Raw genomic sequence first — 22,423 nt, forward strand, 5'->3', positions numbered from 1 at the left:
TTAAACATTAAATTTTTTTTTTTTTTTTTTTTTTTTTTTTGTGGCTATAACCTACATTCCCAATGCTGGGAGTGAGAAACTCTACAACGAGGAAGGGTGGGATACTTTGAACTTATTTTACTCACTATTTGGTCTTCGTAGCAACTCAAAGATGACAGGAAGAATCTCATTTGATATCCTGTGAGTCCTCTTTTATCTTTTCCTCTGTCTCCATTATGGGAAACTAGCTATCTTTGAGACCAGAATATTCACACCTGCTGGCCAGCCTGTCTCTTGTTTTCTTGCTGATGGGTCTTCTTCACCCCTCAATGTCTCCAGTCTCCATTAAGCAGGCTCCTTCTGGAGCATCTTCGAGCTTTTGTCTCATACTGTTTTACCTACCTGTGTCCTGGGAAATAGTCCAGGTAAAAAACCAACCTACAATCTCAGCATTTTTCCCTTGATTTTATGAATTGAAATCTCAGTGATAGGCATCTCACTATGGAGATTTTCCATTTTATGTATATCCTACAACCAATTCCTAGGAATATTCCCTAAAACATCCTCTGGCCCAGCTATCAAGGCATATCACAAAGCGGTTCTGTGACTCTCTTCCCTTTGCCTCAGGCCTTTGTTCTCATGACTAATGAATCCACTCTCTCTCCTTCACTATTCCAATACCATAAATTCTTCCAGGGACATTTCATTCACAGTGCTTTGCTTGACTTTCGCTCCCTATAATGATTTCTTAGTGCTGGGATTGTCTGCTGCAGGTACCACATGAATTTCTTTACCAATCAGTAAATTCCTTTTGTTCAATACCAAAAATAATTTGACTATAATATTGTGTGTGTGTATACATATATATACATACAGTAAAACCTTGGTTTGCAAGCATAATTCACTTCAAAAGCATGCCTGTAATCCAAAGCACTCATATGTCAAAGCAAATTTCAAGAACCATTGGTTCAATTGTGATCATGTGACATCTGGCTTCATGCACTACTTGTATTGCAAGACACTGCTCCTTTATCAAGTTAAAATTTATTAGAAAAGTTTGCTCTTTATTAGAAATGTTGCAAGAGGTATACNATTCTGTGTTTCCCTCCTTCTCTGACCCTCCCCTGATCACGCTATCTCTCTCTTTCTCAGAAATAAATAAACATTAAAAAAAATCAGATGAATGTTTCACACAGCAACCTGAACAGCATTCTTAGGTCAGCCTTCCCAACCACTGTGATCTTAGCTGTGTGAATTTATGTCAACTTAACAGCAGCTAAAATGTTAGGGACAAACAACCAACTAGGTCTTTCAAAACCCACAAGTTTTCCATAATTTGGGAAAATATAAATGGCACAGATAACATTTGCAGGTTTGTAATACAGCATTTGGTACACAACCTGACATATGGTTAAGTTCTTATAATAAATGGTTAGCTAATCAAAATATACCGTACAGAAAAAAGCACTTCGCCCAATTTGGATATCTAACTCCTATTGTCTAACCAATTTGGAAATATCATTTAACTTCCCTGAGCCTCAGTTGCTTTATCTGTTTAGTGAAATAAAATATCTCAATTATTAGATGAGGGTAATACCATACATGAAAGTATCTGTATATGGTACTCAGTATATAAGAGTAGGATAAATAAAACTTTAGCCACTGGTAATTAAACACTCTTGAAATTAACCTGGGTTTTTCTGTAAAATGACTCAAAAAGATAATCCAGCTTTAGTTAACTCTCAACCAAATAGAAAAATGGTTCTAAAATATATTTGCTCAAATGTTGACATATGATCTAACTCTGTGATGATATTTTCTCCCCTGCAGATATGGATGGAGACAACCAGACTATGGTCACAGAATTCCTTCTCCTGGGACTCTCTGGGCAGTCAGAGCAGGAAGAGGTTCTCTTTGGGCTGTTCTTGTGGATGTACCTGGTCACCATCATCGGGAACGTCCTCATCGTCCTGGCCATCAGCTGTGACCGCCATCTCCATACCCCCATGTACTTCTTCTTGGCTAACCTCTCCTGCGTCGACATCTGCTTTTCATCAGTCACAACCCCCAAGATGCTGCTGAATCACATGGTGGGAAGCAAGTCTATCTCTTATGTGGAATGCATGACCCAGATCTACTTCTTCATCACTTTCATCAACATGGATGGGTTCCTCCTGAGTGTGATGGCCTATGACCGTTATGTAGCCATCTGTTGCCCACTCCACTACAGCATCATCATGAAGCCCAAACTCTGTGTCCTTCTGGTGGCGGCCTCTTGGGTCATTACAAACCTGCATGCTCTCCTACACACTCTTCTCATGGTCCAGCTCACATTTTGTTTCAACAATACTATGCATCACTTTTTCTGTGACCCCTATGCAGTTCTAAAGCTGTCTTGTTCTGATACCTTTATCAATGACCTGATGGTATTCACTGTGGGTGGACTGATATTTCTGACACCATTTACATGTATCATCATTTCATATGCTTATATCCTCTCTAATGTACTGAAGTTGCCATCTGCCCATGGAATAAGGAAAGCCTTGTCCACATGTGGATCCCACCTCACTGTGGTGTCCCTCTTCTATGGTGCAATCCTGGGGGTCTATATGCGCCCTTCATCCTCCTACTCAGTCCAAGACACGGTGGCCACTGTCATCTTCACAGTGGTGACTCCCCTGGTCAATCCCTTCATCTACAGTCTGAGAAATCGTGACATGAAAGGAGCCTTAAAGAAACTGATCTCAGATTCTAGAAAACTTTAGAGCTTAGAAAATTCTTGGCTATCATATATGGTTTCATTTTATAAACAGAGAAACTGAGTCCCAGATAGATATAAACTTACTCATAACCATTCTTCTAATTAATGATATATGATCATGCTCATGCTCTTAATATAAGGCTGATAGTTGCTCATAAGTCATAAAACTATTAGTTTCTTAACTATAAAAAGGGCTCATTCTAAACACTCATTTTACCAACAACAAAAACTCAGGACAAGACATATTTGGAGAGTTTTGGAATGATTCCAGCAACCCCATGAGACAGTGGTCCCCACAATGCTCTGGAAATTTCAGAGGACTTTAGAGCTGGCTTTATTCAGCACCAATGGCCTCTTGGCTTCACATTAGGAGATGCTAAAATTATCCCCAATTAACTGAGTCACAAACAGTTTATCATCACCAAGGTTGTACAAGTAGTACTTATTGGTTACAGAATGGTCCTGTCTACTTTTAGGGTCATTGGTCGTTACTGAGATAGGTAATTTTCCCTCTATCCTAGGCTCAAGTCAATCCACCAACCTCTTACAGTTCAGAACCCTACCTGTACACTACTCCTGTCCCCCACTACCATTCTAAATTTTTGGTGCTTTGTTGCTCAGCATAGGAGTCAGGAAGTTTCAGATAGTAGCTAGCCTTCTTCATGGAGCTCTTGGCATTCCTTCGAGTTAAAATGGGCTAAGGGAAGGGGCATCTGGTGACTCAGTCAGTTGAGCATCTGACTCTTGATTTTGGCTCAGGTCACGATCTCACAGTTGGTGGGATGGAGCCCTGCATCGGGCTCCATTATGCTGACAGTGAGGAGTCTGCTTGAGATTCTCTCTCTCCCTCTGTCTCTGCCCGTCCCCTGCTCGCACTCTCTCTCAAAAGAAATATATAAACCTTTTTTTAAAATGGGCTAAGAGAAGTAGGTTCCCTTGATGCTGAAGTGTCCAGAGTTACTGTAGTACCTTAGGGACATGAAAATATGAATTCATTATAGAATTTGGATTAAGACCCAGGACTTCTGATTTAAAGCCCAGAGTTTGTTATACTCCATGGAGCCAGGTGTCCAGGAGTCCTAGCCTCTTCTACTACTCTACAACTGAGGGCTCAGAACCCACAAGGCAGTTCCCACCTCCTCTTTCCTGGTGTCCAGAGGGCACTCATCTAATCTCCAGTGGCCAGTATTTAATACCCTTTCCCTCACTGGCCTTCTTGCCCTCATTTCTCTCCTTTCTCAATCTCCTCAAATCACATGGCTAACCAGTACTCATTGTTCTCACCATCAGCTCCTTTCTGACTTGGCCCTAACACTGACCAACTCTTACCTTGGCCACAGCAACAGCCTTATGGTGAATCTGACTGCCTCCTGCTTCTCCCTACACATCTATCCTGCATACAGGATCTGTTTAATCATCCTAAGTCACTGACTGTATCTTGTCAGTCCTTATATAAAATATTGAAGAGACCAGGATAAATCCAAATACTACCTTCGAATATAATGCCTAACATGATTTGGCCTCAAGCTATATCTACAATTCTGTCATTAACTCACATATTCATCTGTTCCATGACTTGTCTCTCCTATTTTCCTTCTCTTTCCTTCCTTCATTCTCTGCTGAAAGACTCCCCAGATTTTTTTTAAGACTCGAATACCTGTGCATTTCCCTAAACTCCTTTACTGATCACATCCCACAGACATGTGTGGAGCACACAACATAGTGCTTCTCAGATGTAGTACATGAACTCCCTAAAGAATGTTGGTACTGATAGAAAACTGAGTACATGCGGTGAACCTTGATGTATCTTCCCGAACTATGAGTTTGACTTTAGAAGTAGTTTAGTGCAAATCAAGATATAATAACATGGACCAACATTGGTGCTTAAGGTTATAGGACCATTTTAGGCTTATCATATTCTTTGCATTGCCCCATCTATCTGCATACATGTCTCATCTGGTTATTACACAACACACTTATTTCAAGAAAGTACCATAGATTATGTATGAGCATATCCCCTACAATTTTTATTACACTTTTTGTTCACCACAAATATGTATTGAAAAATCATTGATGATGTGGTAGGCAAGTCTAATGGGAAACTGGAAAGTGAACGTTTCTAGGCACAAAAAGATCAACGTAGTAGAATTTACATCTAGGGAACTAGAGTACTGATAAATTTGCTCCAGAACATGGAAAGATTTCACTGAATTCTAGGACTTGAAGAGGCAACAGGGTTGAATGGAAAGAGCTTTGGTTTGGGGTATAGTTTTATTCCTCAGTCACACTCTCCCTCAACTTTCAGTCAAAGGTTGGGTATGAGAAGGAGGATGAAGACAGAGGTAAGTCAGTGAATGTAATAGATGGTACAGACTCGGATCACTCTGTATCCACATGGTCTCCATCAATTCATCTCAGGGCAGAAGCCATCATTCACCATAGAGCAAATTTGCCTTAAAAGGGAAAAGAATTCTCAAAAATGTCAGCATCATGTTGTGAATAGAAAGAGGAAAGGCCTCAGTCTTGCTCAGACTGGCTATAGTATGAGAGGTTCTATGCTGGTCAATTCTACCAGAGCCTCAAGTCTTTAATCTCCCTACTTCTGCAGACCACTTTCTACTGAATCTTCACTGGCTCCCTGCATTACTTTTCATGGGCCAACCATGAAAAAGGGGACTGTAGGGGACACAGTGAAAGTTTACTCCAGGGGCCAGTATCAGCTTTTGTTGTGGTTTCCTCCATGTGAGGCACCCATAGGACATGAACTCATGAAATTCTGAACTCATAAATTAAAGCACAGCATTATTTGGGGTCTCTAGTGCCCTCTCTTCCATAGAACTAAATCCAGGGCCAGGCTGGCAGAGTCCTCACTGGGTGCAGTCAGGAAATCAGGACTGTGTCTGGGAATTCCCCCTCCAGGATCTCCTCGCTGCAGCTGGGACTCCCAACGGACACTACCCTTTCCTCACAGACAACTTCCATCCAGCACTAATTAGCCACTGGGGGTCAGCTCTTTGCAAGCAACTGAAACAACCTGCAGAGAAAAGTTGGACTTCAGCTCTGTGAATGTTGAAAGAGAGGCTCATCCCTCTTCCCGGCACATTTCCCCGGACACTGCTCTCCCCAGGGCCTTGATTTCACAGCCATTGCAATGAGATGCTTTCCAGTGTCGTGGAATCATCTCCCTCCAACTTGTGCTTCAAGTGTCTGCTCCCAGGCTACGCCAGCCCAGGGAGCCTTCCAGGATAGCCTGGTACTGTCCCTTATGGGCTGAAGTCTTTCCCTGGGCATTGCAACCTCATAAGGACTGTTACTGTCCTGCCTGTAGTATCTTGTCTCCCTGCGCTTGAGGCCAGAAGCTGGGCTTCACATGCACTTTGTCTCTCACAATGTCAAATCGGCCTTTAGCAGATGACCTTGTCTTTTGTCCCATGAATATTAAAAACCAGTTTTGCTTAAATGATGAATTCTGACTCCTAATAAATCCAGTTATCTACGCTAACTTTTCATGAGCCACACAGAATCAGTGTCTTGCCAAACCCATTTTCAAGACAGGCCATGTTTTATTTGCTCTAAACTTTAGGTGTGTCATGTTGATGGCCAAAAACTACTGGTTCGGGCTTGTCTTGATTTTTATTTTTTATTAAAAAAATTTTTTTAATGCTTATTCATTTTTGAGAGACAGAGTGTGAGCAGGGGAAGGGCAGAGAAGGAGACACAGAATCTGAAGCAGGCTCCAGGCCCTGAGCTGTCAGCACAAAGCCCGATGCAGGGCTTGAACTCAGGAACCGTGAGATCATGCCCTGAGCCAAAGTCGGCCGCTTAACCGACTGAGCCACCCAGGCACCCCTTGTCTTGATTTTTAAATGTTAGATACAAGGGATATGTAGGCAGATCCCTGCCACTGTTTTGTGAAAATATCTTCCAAGAAGGATGTGACATTGCTTTTATTCTTTCTCAGGTCTTTGAGTATAAACAAATAAATCGTTTTTGAGCCAAGTTATTTTAAGTAAGCACAATACAGACTTCCCCTAACTGATGTTGATATGCAATCTTCCATTTAATACCTTTTATAACTTAGTAAAAAGAGAAGTTTTCTGAAATTGTCAGAAATGGACATACCATATAGTATAAGAAAGTAAGGAAGGGGTGCCTGGGTGGGTCAGTCAGTTAAGCGACCAACTTTGGCTTAGGTCATGATCTCATAAGTTCGTGAGTTCAACCTCACATCAGGCTCTGTGCTGACAGCTCAGAGCCTGAAGCCTGATTTTAATACACATTAAAAAAAAAAAAAAAGAAAAGAAAGGAAAAGCTAAAAAAAAGATGGGGGCATGACAAAGAGACATAGCAGGCAACAAGAAAGAGCTCCCAGTGACCAAACCCTGAACAAGTCAAACAACAAATAAATAAAGTAGTACAGGATTATAACCCAAAGTATAAAGTAAACATACATGAGTCTATACTAATAAAAACAAATGATTAAATATACAAATACATGGGGGAGATGAGATACATTTTCCTTACAGAAAAACTTCACGTATTATATGTAGATACTTCTCCCACCCCTACTTGCCAAAAGGTAGAAGTTAATCTTCTTCCCCCTCCTTCATGATGGCTGGACTTGGTGACCTCCTTCCAAAGACCAGAGTATAGAAAAGGGAAAACGGTAACTTTAAAACACAGAAACGTGACGATGATACTACCTTTACCAAGTAATCAAGGTTTAAATCGTCACTGAAAGTCACGATGATATCACATGCTCCCTATGTGACATGGGACCTCAATCTCTATGAGACTGATTCTTCCTCCAAAGCCATAAAGATGGCGTAGCCATGAGACAGATTATAAAACCCAAAACTAAAAGGCATTGTACAAAATACCTGAACAGAACTCTTCAGAAGTGTAAAGGTCAAGGGGCACCTGGGTGGCTCAGTTGGTTAAGCGTCCGACTTCGGCTCAGGTCATGATCTCACAGCTCATGGTTTCAAGCCCCACATCGGGCTCTGTGCTGACGGCTCAGAGCGTGGAGCCTGCTCGGATTCTGTGTCTCCCTCTCTCCCTGAACCTCCCCTGCTCACATTGTCTCTCTCAGAAATAATTAAGAAACAACATTAAAAAAAAAATTTTTTTAAAAAGAAGTGAAAAGGTCATGAAAAACAAGGAAAGATTGAGGAAGTGGTACAGATCAGAGCACACATAAGTGAAACAGAGACTAAAGAAAAAACAACAGGAATGACCAATGAGACAAGAGGTGATTCTTTGAGAAGACATACAAAATTGATACATTTTTGGCCAGACTCATGAAGGAAAAAAGAGAGCATTCAAATAAATAAAATCAGAAATGGAAGAAAAGTTACAACCAACGAAATAAATACAAAGGATTATAAGAGACTACTATAAAAAATTCTATACCAACAAGTGTGCCAACCTGGAAGAAATGGGTAAATTTCTAGATGCATAAAACCTTCCAAGACTAAATAAAAAAGAAATAGAAGATCAATCTGAACAGGCCAATTACTGACAAAATTGAATTAAAAAAACTTTCAACAAACAAAAGTATTAGACATTTATGCTACCTAACATTTAAAGAAGAGTTAGTAACTATCAGTCTCAAAGTATTCCAAAAATGTGAAGAGGAAGGAATGCTTCTAAACACATTCTACAAGGCCAGGGTCACCTTGATATTAAAACCAAACAAAGATTACACACAAATTACAGGCCCATATTTCTGATGAACACGGATGCAGAAATCCTCAACAAAATATTAGCAAACTTATTTCAACAATACATTAAAGGGAGACTACACAAGATCAAGTGAGATTTATTCCAGGGATGGAAGAATGGTTCAATATCTACAAATCATTCAATATGTCATATTAACAAAAAGAATAAAAATCATATGATCATCTCAATAAATACAGAAAAAGTGCTCAACAAAGCAGGTATAGAGGAAACATACCTCAAGATAATAAAGGCCATGTATGACAAACCCATACATCATACTCAATGGGGAAAAACTAAAAGCTTTTCCTCTAAAATCAGGAACAAGACAAGGATGTCCACTCTTGCCACTTAAACTTAACATAGTATTAGCAGTCTTATCCAAAGCAATCAAACAAAAAGCAATAAAAGGCATCCAAATGAAAGACGTAAAACTGTCACTATTTGCAAATGCCATGATACTATATATAGAAAATCCTGAAGACTCCACCAAAAAACTTTAGAAATAATAAATGAATTCAGTAAAGTTTAAGGATACAAAACTAATATACAGAAATCTGTTGCACTTCTATAACACTAATAATGAACTCTCAGAAAGAGAGATTAAGAAAACAATCCCATTTACAACTACATCAAAAAGAATAAAATACCTAGAAAACAAAGTTAGCCAAGAAGGTGAAAGACCCATACTAGAAGACTATAAGACAATGATAATTAAATTGAAGATGATACCAATAAATGAAAGGATATACTCTGGATTAGATTCATGGATTAGAATAATATTGTTAAAATGTCCATACTACACAAAGCAATGAAGAGATTCAATGCAATCCCTATCATTTTACACGGGAGTAAAACAAATGATCCTCAAAGTTGTATGGAGCCTCAAATAGCCAAAGCAATCTTGAGAAAGAACCAAGGTGGAGGCATCTCATGCCCTGATTTCTAATTATACTACAAAGCTACAGGAATCAAAACAGTATGGTACTGGCACAAAAACACAGATGAAACATACACACACAGATAAATGGAACAGAATAGAGACCCCAGAAATAATCCCACACTTATATGTTCAACTAATCTTTGACAAAGGAGGCAATGGGGGAAAAGCCAGTCTCTTCAATAAGCGGTGTTTGGAAAAGTCAACAGCTACATGCAAAAGAATGAAACTGCACCAGTTTCTTATACCAGATACAAAAATAAATTCAAAATGGGTTAAAGATTTAAATATAAGATTGGAAAACTAGAAGACTCCTGGAAGAAAACATAGGCAGTAAGCTATCTGACCACCTGTCTTAGCAATATTTTTTTGGACTTGTCTCCTCAGGCAAGCAAACATAAACAAATAGGACTACATCAAGCTAAAAAGGTTTTGCACAATGAAGAGAACCACAAACAAAATGAAAAGGAACCTACTACTCAATGGGAGACAATACTTGCACATAATATAACCAATAAGGGATTAAAATCCAAAATATATAAAGAACTCATACAACTCAATATCAGAGAAACAAACAATCTAATTTAAAAATGGGCAGAGGATCTGAATAGACATGTCTTTGAAGAAGATAGATGGCCAAGAGACACATGAAATGATGCTCAATATCACTAATTATTAAGGAAATACTAATCAAAACCACAATGAGATATCACTGCACACCTGTCAGAATGGCTATTATCAAAAAGATGAAAGTGTTGGTGCAGATGTGGAGAAAAGGGAACCCTTGTGCACTGTTGGTAGGAACGTAAATTGGTGCAGCCACTGTGGAAAACGGTACAGAGTTTTCCTCAAAGAAATTAAAAATAGAACTACCATGTTATCCAAGAATTCCACTTTTGGTTATTTATCCAAAGGGGGAAAACCCCACTAAATAAAAAAGATATAGGCACCCCTATGTTCATTTCAATATTATTTACAATAGTCAAGAAATGGAAACAATAGATGAATGGATAAAGAAGATGTGGTATATGTATACAATGGAATATTACTCAACCATAAAAAAAAATTGTGATGTGGATGGACCTAGATGGTATTATGCTAAGTAAGATAAGTCGGACTAGATTTACAATGGTATAATCACTTTTGTATATAAATGTTGAGTAACTATGCTATATGCCTGAAACTAATACTGTATGTCAACTATACTTCAATTAAAAAAAAACACTACTAGTAACTATGTACTCCTGGGAAAATCTTTATAGCCATCTGAAAATCCTTGAAAAACTCATGAAGGCTACACCAGTGTGTATGCCTGTTTATAGCAGCAGGATTAAAATTTTTTTTTATTCTGGTAAATTACAAATATAAAAATACACAATACACTTTGCCACCTTAATTACTTGTCCGTGTACAGTTCCGTGGTCTCAAATTCATTCATAGTGTTGTGCAAACTTCACCACCACCCATCACTGCAAGTCTTCATCTTGCAAAACTAAAACTCTGATTAGACATCAACTCCCCATTCCTGGCCCCTGGTAACCACCATTCTACTTTCTGTTTCTATGATGATGATATTTTTAAGTACCCCATAGAGGTACTTATGTAACTCATGGAGCTACTCATATGCTGTCTGTCTTTCTGTGACTGGTTTATTACAGCAGCATGCTTTCTTCACAATTATTATTACTCTTATCTGACAATGAAAAACAAAAATCCTTGAGACAGAGTCAGTATCTAGCCTATTGAGAGTCATTTGGTTAATGTGAGTCAAAGGATTTTTAGTTTTCAGTTTGTTTCCTACACCTTTTTCCTGTTTCTCTTTTTTGGACATCTTGTGGGTTACTCTTAACATTTTCAGATTTCCATCCTGATTTATATAGTGTTTTAGAGTGTATTACTTTGTATCATTTTTTGGTGGTTGCTCTCGATAGAACAATATACATACATATCAGTCAGCTGAGTGCAGAAACCTTACTTCCATGCCTCTTTACTTTTAAAATATAATTGTTTTAAGTACTCACACTATATACATGAGAATGTCAAATGGTGTTATTTTTGCTTCAACCACCATGTCTGACTTAAGAAACTCATGAGTAGGACAGTCTGTTTTATAGTATCTGTTTTTTACCCTCCTCTTTTTAAATTTTTTAAAAAAGGTTTATTTTTTGGGGGGGGGAGAGAGAGAGAGAGAGAGAGACAAAGACAGAGAGAGACAAAGACAGAGAGAGAGACGGAGTGTGAGGTGGGAGGGGGCCAGAGAGAGGGAGACATAGAATTGGAAGCAGGCTCCAGGATCTGAGCTATCAGCACAGAGCCCAATGCTAGGCTGGAAATCACAGACAAGGAGCTCATGATCTAAGCTGAAGTGGGACGCTTAACCCACTGAGCCACGCAGTTGCCCCAATCTTCCACTCCTTTTAAAATCCATTCTGATGTTATTTTCTTTCAGCAGTTTAAAGCCTTTGTTGTTGTTGCCATTTATTTTGTCTGGAGTATTTCATTCAGTTATTCTATCAGGGTAGGTGTGCTGGCAATTAATACTCTTAGTTATGTTTTGAAAATGTCATTATTGGCTTTTTATTCCTGAACGATATGTTCACTGGATACAGAATTCATCATTGACGCTTTTGTTCCATTTGAGAAACACATGCTACTTCCTCTGGCTTCCATGCTTCAGATTGGGGCAAGAGGGTGGTTTTTCCACTGGAGTTTGCTCAAAGTAAGGTGGGCATTATCAGCAAAGTTCTGTTAAGCCACCAACTTCTCCAGAGTTCTCGAAAGCAATGATCTTTGTTTTCTTCACCGATTTCCAACCAATGGCGTTTGGTACAATAGCAAATGCTAGATACAATGAAGGGAAAATAGGTTTGTTCTTCTCAGTTGTCTTGCTCTCTATCATTTACCCAGATGCACAGCTTCTAGTCACCGCCCTCTGCGAACCTACGATTGCATTTGGAAGCCTGGGGAGACACAGCTTCGCAAGCCAAGGAGTGTGACCCCGGAGCCCGGAAGTGGGATGTGGGCACGTGACAGGCTATCGCGCAGAACTACACTTCCCAGAATGCGTGGGTCCTCATGTGGACTACATTCCCCAGAGGCATTAGCGGCCGTCCCTAATTCACCCCCTGCCCCGCCTCTCCGGACACCCGGCTTCAGCAGCGAGCCGCTCCAGGCTTGAGGTCCGCCCGAGCACCGCCCAAGCATCGCGCGGGGAGGGGTTCTGACCCCGGGCTGCTGTCCGCCGGGGCAGCGCCGGAGCCTCCGCCTGCGGAGCACGCCCGGGGAGGCGCGGTCCCCAGAGCCGCCGAGGTCCTGGCGAGGTGAGCGGCTGAGGTTCGGTGGAATGCGGGAAGGAGGACCGGGGCCTCTGAGGATGCGGCGCCGCGGCGCGGGGCACAGGCCCAAGAGGCGGGAGCGGGGCCTTTGTGGTGGCAGGAGGGCCAGGGGCCGGGCACCCCGGGATGTGTCCGCCGGCCCGGCACCGGCCGTCCCGCGCGGACGGGCCCCGGACCGCGGCAGGTCGGGCACTCGTCCCCATCGGCCCAGGCCCCGGCCACCCTCCCGCGCCCTCCCGACCGGTTCCCAGCGCGCTACCTGCTCAGCTACCGGCTGTCAGTGGACGCGAGGAGCTGTGTTTCCGCCCCTCACGGCGCCACTGCCCTCGGGGCGGCGGGCGCAGAGATGTGTTTTCCGCCAGAAGTGAGTTGTCCGCTTCCCCCCGCGGCAGAGCCTGGACGGGAACCCAGTTTTTCGGTTTCGGTGCCCGTTCCTTCAGACAGCAGCGCTCTGGCCGCCGCAGGAAAACTGATGTCCTCCCTTTCCGAAGCAGTTTTCTCCAAAAGTCTGGAAGAGATTCCTTGACAGGAGGAGAGTTGGGTGGAGAAAAGTTGTCCCAGGCAGGCCGTGAGGTTGGAGCAGGTGTTCCGGAGGCGCGCGGTACGGATCCCGGTGCGCCCTCCCCGGCCCTGTGAATTGGGGCAAGGTGCTCCCTCTCTGCCTTCACTCTCCTGATCTGTAGAATGGGGGTGCTGACAGTGGCAGCTGCGTTGCGGGACTAAACGGTGTTGGTGGTCCCTGGCATTGAGGGAGGTCCAGGGAGTTACTGCAGCTGCAGTTGGCGTCCTAGGTTCTTTTTCTCTGAGCCACACCAGGAGGAGCTGGGGCCTGGACCACGATGGGCTGGCCCTTCTCTGTGCTTCTGTCTACTCCCAGCTCCTTCTGTCTTCATTCTTATGGGGCGTAAGGATTTCAGAGTTGGTGCTTCTGATGGGTGGCAAGCAGAAGGGCTTCTCCCTCCTGGCTCCCTTTTTCTTCTTTCAGATCTGCCTTCCGGAGGCTCCACCCATCCTGGGGGAAGAGCCCAGAAAGAAGACATGGCTATTGGACAGAGGGAAGCAAGGCCTCGGGTGAGTTCATTGCCATCTCAGATCCTAGAGACAGACTGATTGATTGATTGATTGATTTTCTGATTGATTGACTTGCTTACTTACCCACCCTTGAACTGAAGCTCCCTACTCAGTACAACCTTCTCCAGGATTTGGAGCCCAAGCCCTTTAGTCTTTGCAGAGCTGGTCCACCCTGGTGGATGGCGGACTGTGTAGGGAAAGCTAACCTCCCCACCAATCCATGTCCTGTGTTTCTCTTTTCTTTTCCTAACAAACACTACTTTTTATTCATCAATCTCAATTCAGTGTCTGATTACTAACTTGACAGGTAAGAGGCCACGTGGGGGCAGAACAAACGGTGCACACTTGGCAGTTCTTTTCTGGCCCTGCTTCCTTGGCTCGCCCTGGTCTCCCTCCCTACCCTTGGCTTTTTTCTTTCCTCTCCCGAGTTTCCCATTATACCTTCCCTAGGTTTCTCCAACTCATCGTCTTTAGCATTTTTTTCTCTCTTAAGCTTGTGGACCATGTGCCTTGCTTCTGCATTCTCTTGAACATTGTTCTGCATTCTCAGAAAACTTCCATTGTCATCTTTATGGCGTGGAATGGGGGAGGGGCCCATCCCGGAGGCCAGCGTATGAACAAAGAATGGCCATGGCGGAGGGGACACAGTCGGAGAGGTCTGTTGATTGCAAGGGCAGAGAGAAGCCTCCTCGGGAAGCAGCCAGGAGGATCCTATGGGGTGTCAGTAGTGGAGAGGCAGGGTGTGCGGTGGCCAAGAATCACGGCTTTCCAGCCAGCCTGCCGGGTTTGAACCAGTCTCCTTGGTTGTTGTGTGCGGGCCTCGGACACAAGGCTCCTTCTCTCTCTGCCTGTTTCCTCACCTGGAAAGTGGGGCTCACAGCCACGCCTGCCTCACAGGGCAGGTGAGCGGATCACATGAGTCCGTGCGCGGCAGGTGTTTACTTCGGGGCCGGGCCCTCGCGGATAGTCACCGTGTGGTGGCTGTGGGAGGGGACTGATGTCCCTGCAGTAGTGCTATCAGTGCTGACAGATGGGCGCTGCTGTACCGTGTGTTCAGGACCCGAGAAATACGGGTCCTTTCATGACTCGCCTCCATCTGGCAGTAGCAACTAATGTCGCTGGGGCACTTCCTGAGGGCTTTGCCTTTGTTCTCACTCCCGTGCCTGTGCAGCCGTTATTATCCCCATTTTATACATGAGGAAACGGAGGCTCAAGGAAGCCCAGTGACCTGAATTCAAACCTAAGTGTGTCTGGCCTCTGGGTTCATGCTCGTTACTGTCCATCCATCCTGCTGTGCCTCCCTCAGTACTCGGGGCCCACCCAGCCCTCGCCTTACCAGAGCCCTTCCCGCTGTGACCAGAGTCCTTCCTTACTGTGACCAGAGCCCTTTCCTGCTGTGACCAGAGCTCTTCCCTGCTGTGACCAGAGCCCTTCTCACTGTGACCAGAGTCCTTCCTACTGTGACCAGAGCCCTTCCCTGCTGTGACCAGAGCCCTTTGCTGCTGTGACCAGAGCCCTTCCCTACTGTGACCAGAGCCCTTCTCACTGTGACCAGAGCCCTTCCCTGCTGTGACTAGAGCCCTTCCCTGCTGTGACCAGAGCCCTTCTCACTGTGACCAGAGCCCTTCCCTGCTGTGACGCTGTGTTTCGGACCCATGAAACAGTTAGTGTCTGATCTTCGGCCCAGGGCCTGCCATTGCATGTTCGGGCTGCTTTTCTCTAAGGCTCCCTCTTCCATTCCACCGGAGCCACATTGCTGTCTTGGCCAGAATCTTCTCCATCCATGTGTGTGAGTGAATCCACGTGGTGTTCTCCATAACCTCACCTGCCGCTGTCTGTCAACTGTATGGCTTTGTGTGTAGAAGTCAGTGACAGGGTGTTTAAGACCAGAGAGAATTTGGGCACCTGGTTGGCTCAGTCAGTTAAGCCTCTGACTTCAGCTCAGGTCATGATCTCACAGTTTGTGAGTTTGAGCCCTGCATCGGGCTCTATGCTGTCACTCAGAGCCTGGAGCCTGCTTGGATTCTGTGTCTCCCTCTCTCTCTGCCCTTTCCCTGCTCACGCTCTGTCTTTCTCTCAAAAAATAAACAAACATTTAAAAAAAAAAAAGAGAGAGACCAGAGAGAAGGTTATACCGAGTGCTGGGTTAAAAGAGAACTTGAATTATTGTCCTACCTCTGCCACTAAGAAATTATGTGCCCTGGGTCTTGACTGCCCTGAATCTTCTGGTCCTCATCTCTAAAATGAGGATTGAACTGGAAACGGCATATGATCCTGTCCAGCTACACAGTTTCCTTTCATTGGTTAAATCATTGCAGGCGGTTTTCTTGTGTGTCAGCTGGATTGTAATGTTTTGAGAGCAAAGATCATTTCTTGTATTTTCCCCCAATACATAAATAATCTAATGCTTTTTCTTACCATAAAAATATTGCATAAAAAGGGGCACCTGGGTGGCTTAGTCAGTTAAGTGTCCGATTTTAGCTTAGGCCATGAAATTGCAGTTTGTGACTTCAAGCCCCTCATCAGGCTCTTTCCTGACAGCTTGGAGCCTGGAGCCTGCTTCGGATTCTGTGTCTTCTTCTCTTTCTCTCCCTCCTCCACTCATGCTCTGTCACTCTCTCAAAAATAAATATTTAAAAATAATTTTTAAAAAATATTGCATAATCATGGCAAAAGTTTTAGAGAATAAAATATGCACATATATTTGCATAGATGTATATACGTGTGTGTGTGTATTTATGTGTACAGTTGATCCTTGAACATGGGTTTGTACTGTGGAGTCCACTTCCAGGTAGATTTTTTTCAATGAACACAGTATAGTACAGCGCTGTAAATGCATTTTCTCTTCCTTCTGATTTCCTTAGTAACATTCTCTTTTCTCTAGCTTACTTAAATGTAAGAATACAATATATAATGTATATAGCATGTAAAATGTGTGTTAATCGACTGTCAACAGTCCACAGTGGGCTACTAGTAGTTACGTTTTTGGGGAGTCAAGATTTATACATGGATTTTTGACGGTGTGTAAGGTCAATGCCCCTAACCCCCTCGTTTTGCAAGAGTCAACCCACCATCTGGAGATAATCACTGTCAATCATTTGTTGTTTACGTCTTAGCATCATATATATATATATATGTATATATATATATGATGTAGCATCATACAAAATTTATATATACATATATAAATTTTTATCAGAAATGAGAACAAACTGCACACTGACATATAACCTGCTTTTCGTATTTAACATTATCATGGGTGTCTTTTTAACACATATGGACTTCCCACCCGTTTTAATGATTGCACAGTATTTTATATTGATGTGATAATAGCTAACATCTGAACCTTTGATATGAACCAGACATGGTATTCATTATGTTGTATGGAGCATCTCATTTATTTATTAACTCTATTTGGTAGGTTCTGAGAGGCACTTTTATGGAATGGTTAAGAATGGAACCCTGGACAGCCACCTGGCGTGGACTCCCAGCTCTACTACTGACTAGCTTTGGGACTTTAGGGAAATTTATCCTCTCTGGCTGTTTGCTCTGATGTAAAATGGGGGCAATAATAGTATCTTCTCCTTAGGGTTGTTGCAAATTTCAAATAAAGATTATATTAAAGATTAACATAAAGCTCTAAGAATTATACCTGGCTCACATATAGCATTCAATATAAGAGAGATATTTCAGTTTTCATTATTACTGTCTTCAAGCTTCAGGAAGCACACAGATAGTGCCTTCCTCTAGTTAACCTTTCCATCACCATCAATGATTATTTAGGTTGTTTCCATTTTTTTTCCTATTACTAAAGCCGTGATACGTGCTCTATGTGCATTTTTGTGTCCTCTTCATTATAATACAAATATAATAATGGTGAGTTAAGGAACAAACACATTTTAAAGCTTTGAATATGTACTATCAATGCACCATCAGAAAAATTAAGGCTCCAATGGTCTTAATACCTCCTCACATCTCTTAAGTGGTTAACATGTATTTGTCACTGGCTGATTGTTCATTAAACAAATGACCTGAAACCTTCAGAAACCAGAATAACATCAGAGGCGTTTCATGGGAGCTCATCTACCNTGTCACCCTTCTCCACTCTGTATGATGGGAGGCCCAGGGTGAGCTGGGATGGCTTGTCATTGCAGGTGTCCGTGACATTCGAGGATGTGGCTGTGCTCTTTACGCGGGAGGAGTGGAGAAAGCTGGGTCCTTCTCAGAGAAGCTTGTACCAGGAAGTGATGCTGGAGAACTATAGTAACCTGGTTTCATTGGGTAAGGAAATCTGCCCCGTGGATGAAAAACTCAGAAATGAGGGTAAGTCGGCACCTGCTGCCCAGGATAAAAGCCACAGGTCGTCAGGAATTTTAGCTGAACTTTGCCTTAAGACTGTACAAACTGTAAATAACTAAATATTTAAAACTTTTTTCCCTTTATAGGCATGGATTTGTCCCATGGTGGGACAGCTGCCATACTTTCACGTGAGAAATTCCCTATTGGTCAGGCAACATTTTCCTGCTAGGATTTTCTGCGATTTGTTTGCTCCACCCACAGCAGAGACCATCCCTCGACTGTCTTCATTAACCTACTGCTGGCCTTTCCCAATTCTCTTTTCCACTCCAATGAGGGTTGTATTAGAAAGGGAGTCAGATAGCATTTTCTCATTTAAAAAAACTAAATTTTTTTTTAATGTTTATTTGTTCCTGAGAGAGAGAGACAGAGAGTGAGCAGGGGAGGGGCAGAGAAGAGGGAGACACAGAATCTGAAGCAGCTCCAGGCTCTGAGCTATCAGCACAGATACTGATGCAGGGCTCAAACTCTGGAACCATGAGATCATGACCTGAGCCGAAGTCAGACGCTTAACTGACTGAGCCACGTAGGCGCCCCTAAAAAGTTTTTTTTTAAGTTTATTTATTTATTTCAAGATAGACAAAGTGAATGAAAGAAGGGCAGAGAGAGAGGGAGAGAGAGAATCCTAAGTAGGCCCCATGCTTTCAGTGAGGAGCCTGATGGGGGCTCAAAGTCACAAACTGTGAGATCATGACCTGAGCTGAAATCAAGAGTCAGATGCTTCACCAACTGAGCTACTCAGGCATGCCAGTGTTTTCTCATTTTAAACTGGGGACCTAGTACCTGTTCACAAATACATAGTCTGTACATCGAACATAGTCCCTCTTCTGTAGAAAGCCATTGGTACTCCATTAATCAAAGCTGCATGCTTACCATATTTCTCTAACATACAACTAATTATTACAAAGGCATGTCCTCCACGTCCCTCGCCTTTTCCCTCACACACGCCCTCACATCATGGGGGCACAGCTGGAGCAGTCCCCAAAAGCTCTTTGTTCCATCCCCTGAGTTTTCTACTTAGATTGGTAATGCTTCTTTGAGTTGAAACAAAGTCTTTTTTGTCTCTTTCTTTTTTTTGTCTGTGAGCAGGACTCCTGTTTTCCAAACCAAAAGTGATCTCCCTGTTGCAGCAAGGAGAAGACCCCTGGAGGGTAGACAAAGAAAGTCCTGGAGGCCCCTCTCTAGGTGAGTGGCCGGGACTGAGGAGCCCGGGAACTGCTTTGGGCAGCAGACCGTTTACTAAGTGGATGGTGAGGCTTGGAGATGCTGGTGGGGGGTTTCTCAGGGGCCTCTGTCTTCCAGATGTGGTGGGGAGGGGACACTGAGGCCCCAGGCGGGAGCCTCCTCTGTGGTAATCACCTCCCAAGTGAATCTCTCAGGATCTCCTCTCTTCTTTCCTGTTCTTGGAGGAGGGCGGCACCTCAGGTGTTCCGTCAGCAAACAGTGTGTTTGAGGAATGGCAAAGAATCCGTTCTGCCTGAGGCTCAGGGGCTGTATGTGAGAGAAGGAGCCGAGAAAGGAGAGGGTGTCAGAAAGCTGGCAGGGGCCACACTACCACGTGCTTTGACACGATTCTTGCAGATGGACTGTCCCATGGAGGTAAGGATTTTAAACAGAAGAATGATATGGTCTTGGTAGTTTAGAAAAATTGGCCCAATTCTGAAGCAATGTAGATGTCCTTAGATAAAGGCATGGCTTAGGAAGCTGTGGCGAGTCCCTGCCCTGGCATAGAGCACCATGCCAGACAGAAGAGCACGCTGGTGTGGCCAGAGCTCCAGGGCAGGTCACGGAGCACGATGGTGATATTCCAATTGGAAAGCACCAATTGGTGTTTAAGGAAAATTCCATGGCTGTTCGTACATATAATATGCATGGAAATGCAGAGAAAAGGGGACACACCTTAGCTGGTAGTTCCACTTGGAACAGAATCGAGACTGGGCAGGATGCAAGAGAGCTCTATTTGTATATAATCTTATTGCGTCACAGAGAATACATTCATGGGGTCCTTATATAATTTTTACTGGACCAAAGTGGGCCGGCTACTTGGCGAGGTGTAGACAGACTACACCAGGTGGAACTGACTCACAGGGTCAACTTTATTTGTACAAACAAGGAGATCGTGGAAAATAATTCACAAAGCCATGTCTCCAGGGACAAGGGAAAGAAGGCTGCTTTTATTAGGGCTTGGGATGGATTTAGAGAAAGGGATTCTAGCACCAAAGAGAGGTGAAGGTCATTCTGGCACCGCTGATTGATCTGCTTAGGTGATCGACTCAGGTGGCCTCCTCAAATGTTTCTTTTTCTGTTCCAGCAGTTTGTAAGCCTGACCACCAGGCAGAAGCTTGTAGGAGTTTAGTTCCTAAGTTCAGGAAGTTAAGGTGGCAACAATTGGAATTTAATAAGAACGGTCACCTTGGAAGCATTGTGGGGGATAGACTTAAAGTGAAGGAAAACCTGACGTGGAACCTTCCGGAGACCCCTGCAGTCATGTAGGCAAGATGTTTCTAGTGGGGTCCAGGAGGGAAGACATGGGGTCCCCTATTAAGGGTGTAGCCGAGTTCACTGTGGGACAGGTCTCACTTGAGGCGCGAGTGGAAAGCTCCGGTAGAGATGCTGGTGGACAGTTGTATGAGGTCTGTGAGGACTCGAATGGGACGTCAGGGAGCCCTGGGTACAAAGGTGGCAGCTGAAGCCTCGAACTGACCAGGTGGGGGCACAGAGCACAGGACAGAACCCCAGGAAACCTCACCATTTACGAGGTGGGTTAGGAAAGAAGAATCTGGCTGAGCCTGAGAAGTCATCAGAGGAGAGGAACAGGGGAGGCGGCTGTCGTGGCAGTTGGGGACAGAGAGCTGATGGGGGAGGGGGTGGGGTCAGGGCTCTGGAGGATCTGGGTTCAAACCCTCACCCACGGCTTCCCTGTCCCATAATAAAGGGTGAGTGAGCTCTGCGCTGCACACTGGCGATGTGACATTGACAGAAAGACCCAGGTCCTGCTGGCTGGGGGTTATGTTTAAGGCTGGGACACAAGTGTTCAGGAAATGAGCACAGAGAGGGTGTGGAATGACAGCTGGTCAGGACCCACAGGGAAGATGCAAAATGCTGTGAGTATGTGGCAGGGGGCGGGGGGTACCAATTNGGTGGGGAGGAGGAGCAGGAGGGGGCCGCATGGACAAACGCTGCCAGAGGAGGGTGGGATCTGAGGATGCGGAGAGAGTCCAGGCTCAGGAAGGGGCATGGGTGCTGCAGAGAACAGAAGCCAGCGGGTGCTGACGGGTGCCAGGAGACAGCAGCAGGGACCACATCCCACGGAGCCCGGGAAGCCTCGATACCAGATTTGTTTCTCTCCCCCAGAGCCACGCGCAGTGCGTGAGGGGTCAGGAGTACCTGGCCACAGACCCAGGCTTACCCTCTGCAGAGATCAGCCTGCAGGCGACAGGGAGCCTGTTGGCATGGAAGTGGGGGCTGGTCCCGGCTGTCGTCAGGTCCACACAGAGTCCGTGATGGCCCCCCACGCTGTGGGCCCCACAGAGGACAGGGTGTCTTCTAGCTTGCATGAAGGTGCTGCCCTTAACAGCCTAGGGACACAGCAGGTGGTGGTTTAAAGAGTGAATCTCTTAGGAGGTGAAAGCGGAGCCCAGGTACTCTGTAGCCATGTCCAGTATGTTTGAGTCAATCTCGTCCTTGTCCCCTGCATGATCTTGTACCTCCGTCTTGCCACCAGCATCTGTTCTTGTAGCTGCCAGAATTGAAAGGTCAATAGGGTCATCTTACTCCCCTGCGCAAGACCTCTGCAGGCTTCCTTCTTGATGCGTACCTTTCAAAGGGAGAGCTCCCAGCTCTTAAGAACATCTTTGGGTTATAATGTTCACAGACGCTTTAACAAGATTTATATACACATCATATCAAAAGCTTAGAGGAAGGATTTCCAAATACAAATTTTCTCAATGAAATGCTTTAAGACGAAGGTAAGGAGACATCTTTCCCTTTTGAGGTGCTGCCCCACTATTTTCCAGAGCTGCTGACCTCGGACATTGCCACCAGCTGTCTCTGTATTTAGATTCCAATTTACCCACATTGTGGACAAAACTTCCTGGCATCCCCTAATGATATTTTTATTATGGTAAAATACAAATAATGTAAAATTTACGTTAACCATTTTTAAGCATATGATTTGGTGGCATTAAGTTCATTCACGGTGCTGTGCCACCACCCCCAGCATCTAGCTGCAGAAGTTCTTCATAATCCCTTCCTGAAAGT

At 44.0% G+C, this 22,423-nt stretch overlaps 2 protein-coding genes across 3 annotated transcripts in view; both read left to right on the plus strand.

The window, feature by feature from the left end:
* Positions 1–12,397, plus strand: part of LOC144216848 (olfactory receptor 1F1-like) — a 13,087-nt gene extending 690 nt beyond the window's left edge. The window contains exons 3-4 of one of the 2 annotated variants that reach the window (XM_077746306.1): positions 1,810–2,719; positions 12,361–12,397. In XM_077746306.1, the coding sequence (XP_077602432.1) occupies positions 1,810–2,719; positions 12,361–12,397 (947 nt within the window). Of the gene's footprint in view, positions 1–1,809; positions 2,745–12,360 lie in introns of those variants that run through there. The other variant, XM_077746305.1, reaches the window with a different exon arrangement.
* Positions 12,398–12,574: 177 nt separating this feature from the next.
* ZFP2 (ZFP2 zinc finger protein) overlaps positions 12,575–22,423 on the plus strand; it is a 46,107-nt gene continuing 36,258 nt past the window's right edge. The window contains exons 1-4 of the mRNA XM_077746248.1: positions 12,575–12,721; positions 13,722–13,807; positions 17,962–18,088; positions 19,253–19,348. Of these exons, the coding sequence (XP_077602374.1) occupies positions 13,775–13,807; positions 17,962–18,088; positions 19,253–19,348 (256 nt within the window). The 5' untranslated portion in view covers positions 12,575–12,721; positions 13,722–13,774. The remainder of the gene's footprint in view (positions 12,722–13,721; positions 13,808–17,961; positions 18,089–19,252; positions 19,349–22,423) is intronic.

The sequence above is a fragment of the Crocuta crocuta genome, unplaced genomic scaffold (assembly GCF_008692635.1).
Source record: "Crocuta crocuta isolate KB4526 unplaced genomic scaffold, BGI_CrCroc_1.0 scaffold218, whole genome shotgun sequence".
Classification (NCBI taxonomy): Eukaryota; Metazoa; Chordata; class Mammalia; order Carnivora; family Hyaenidae; genus Crocuta; species Crocuta crocuta.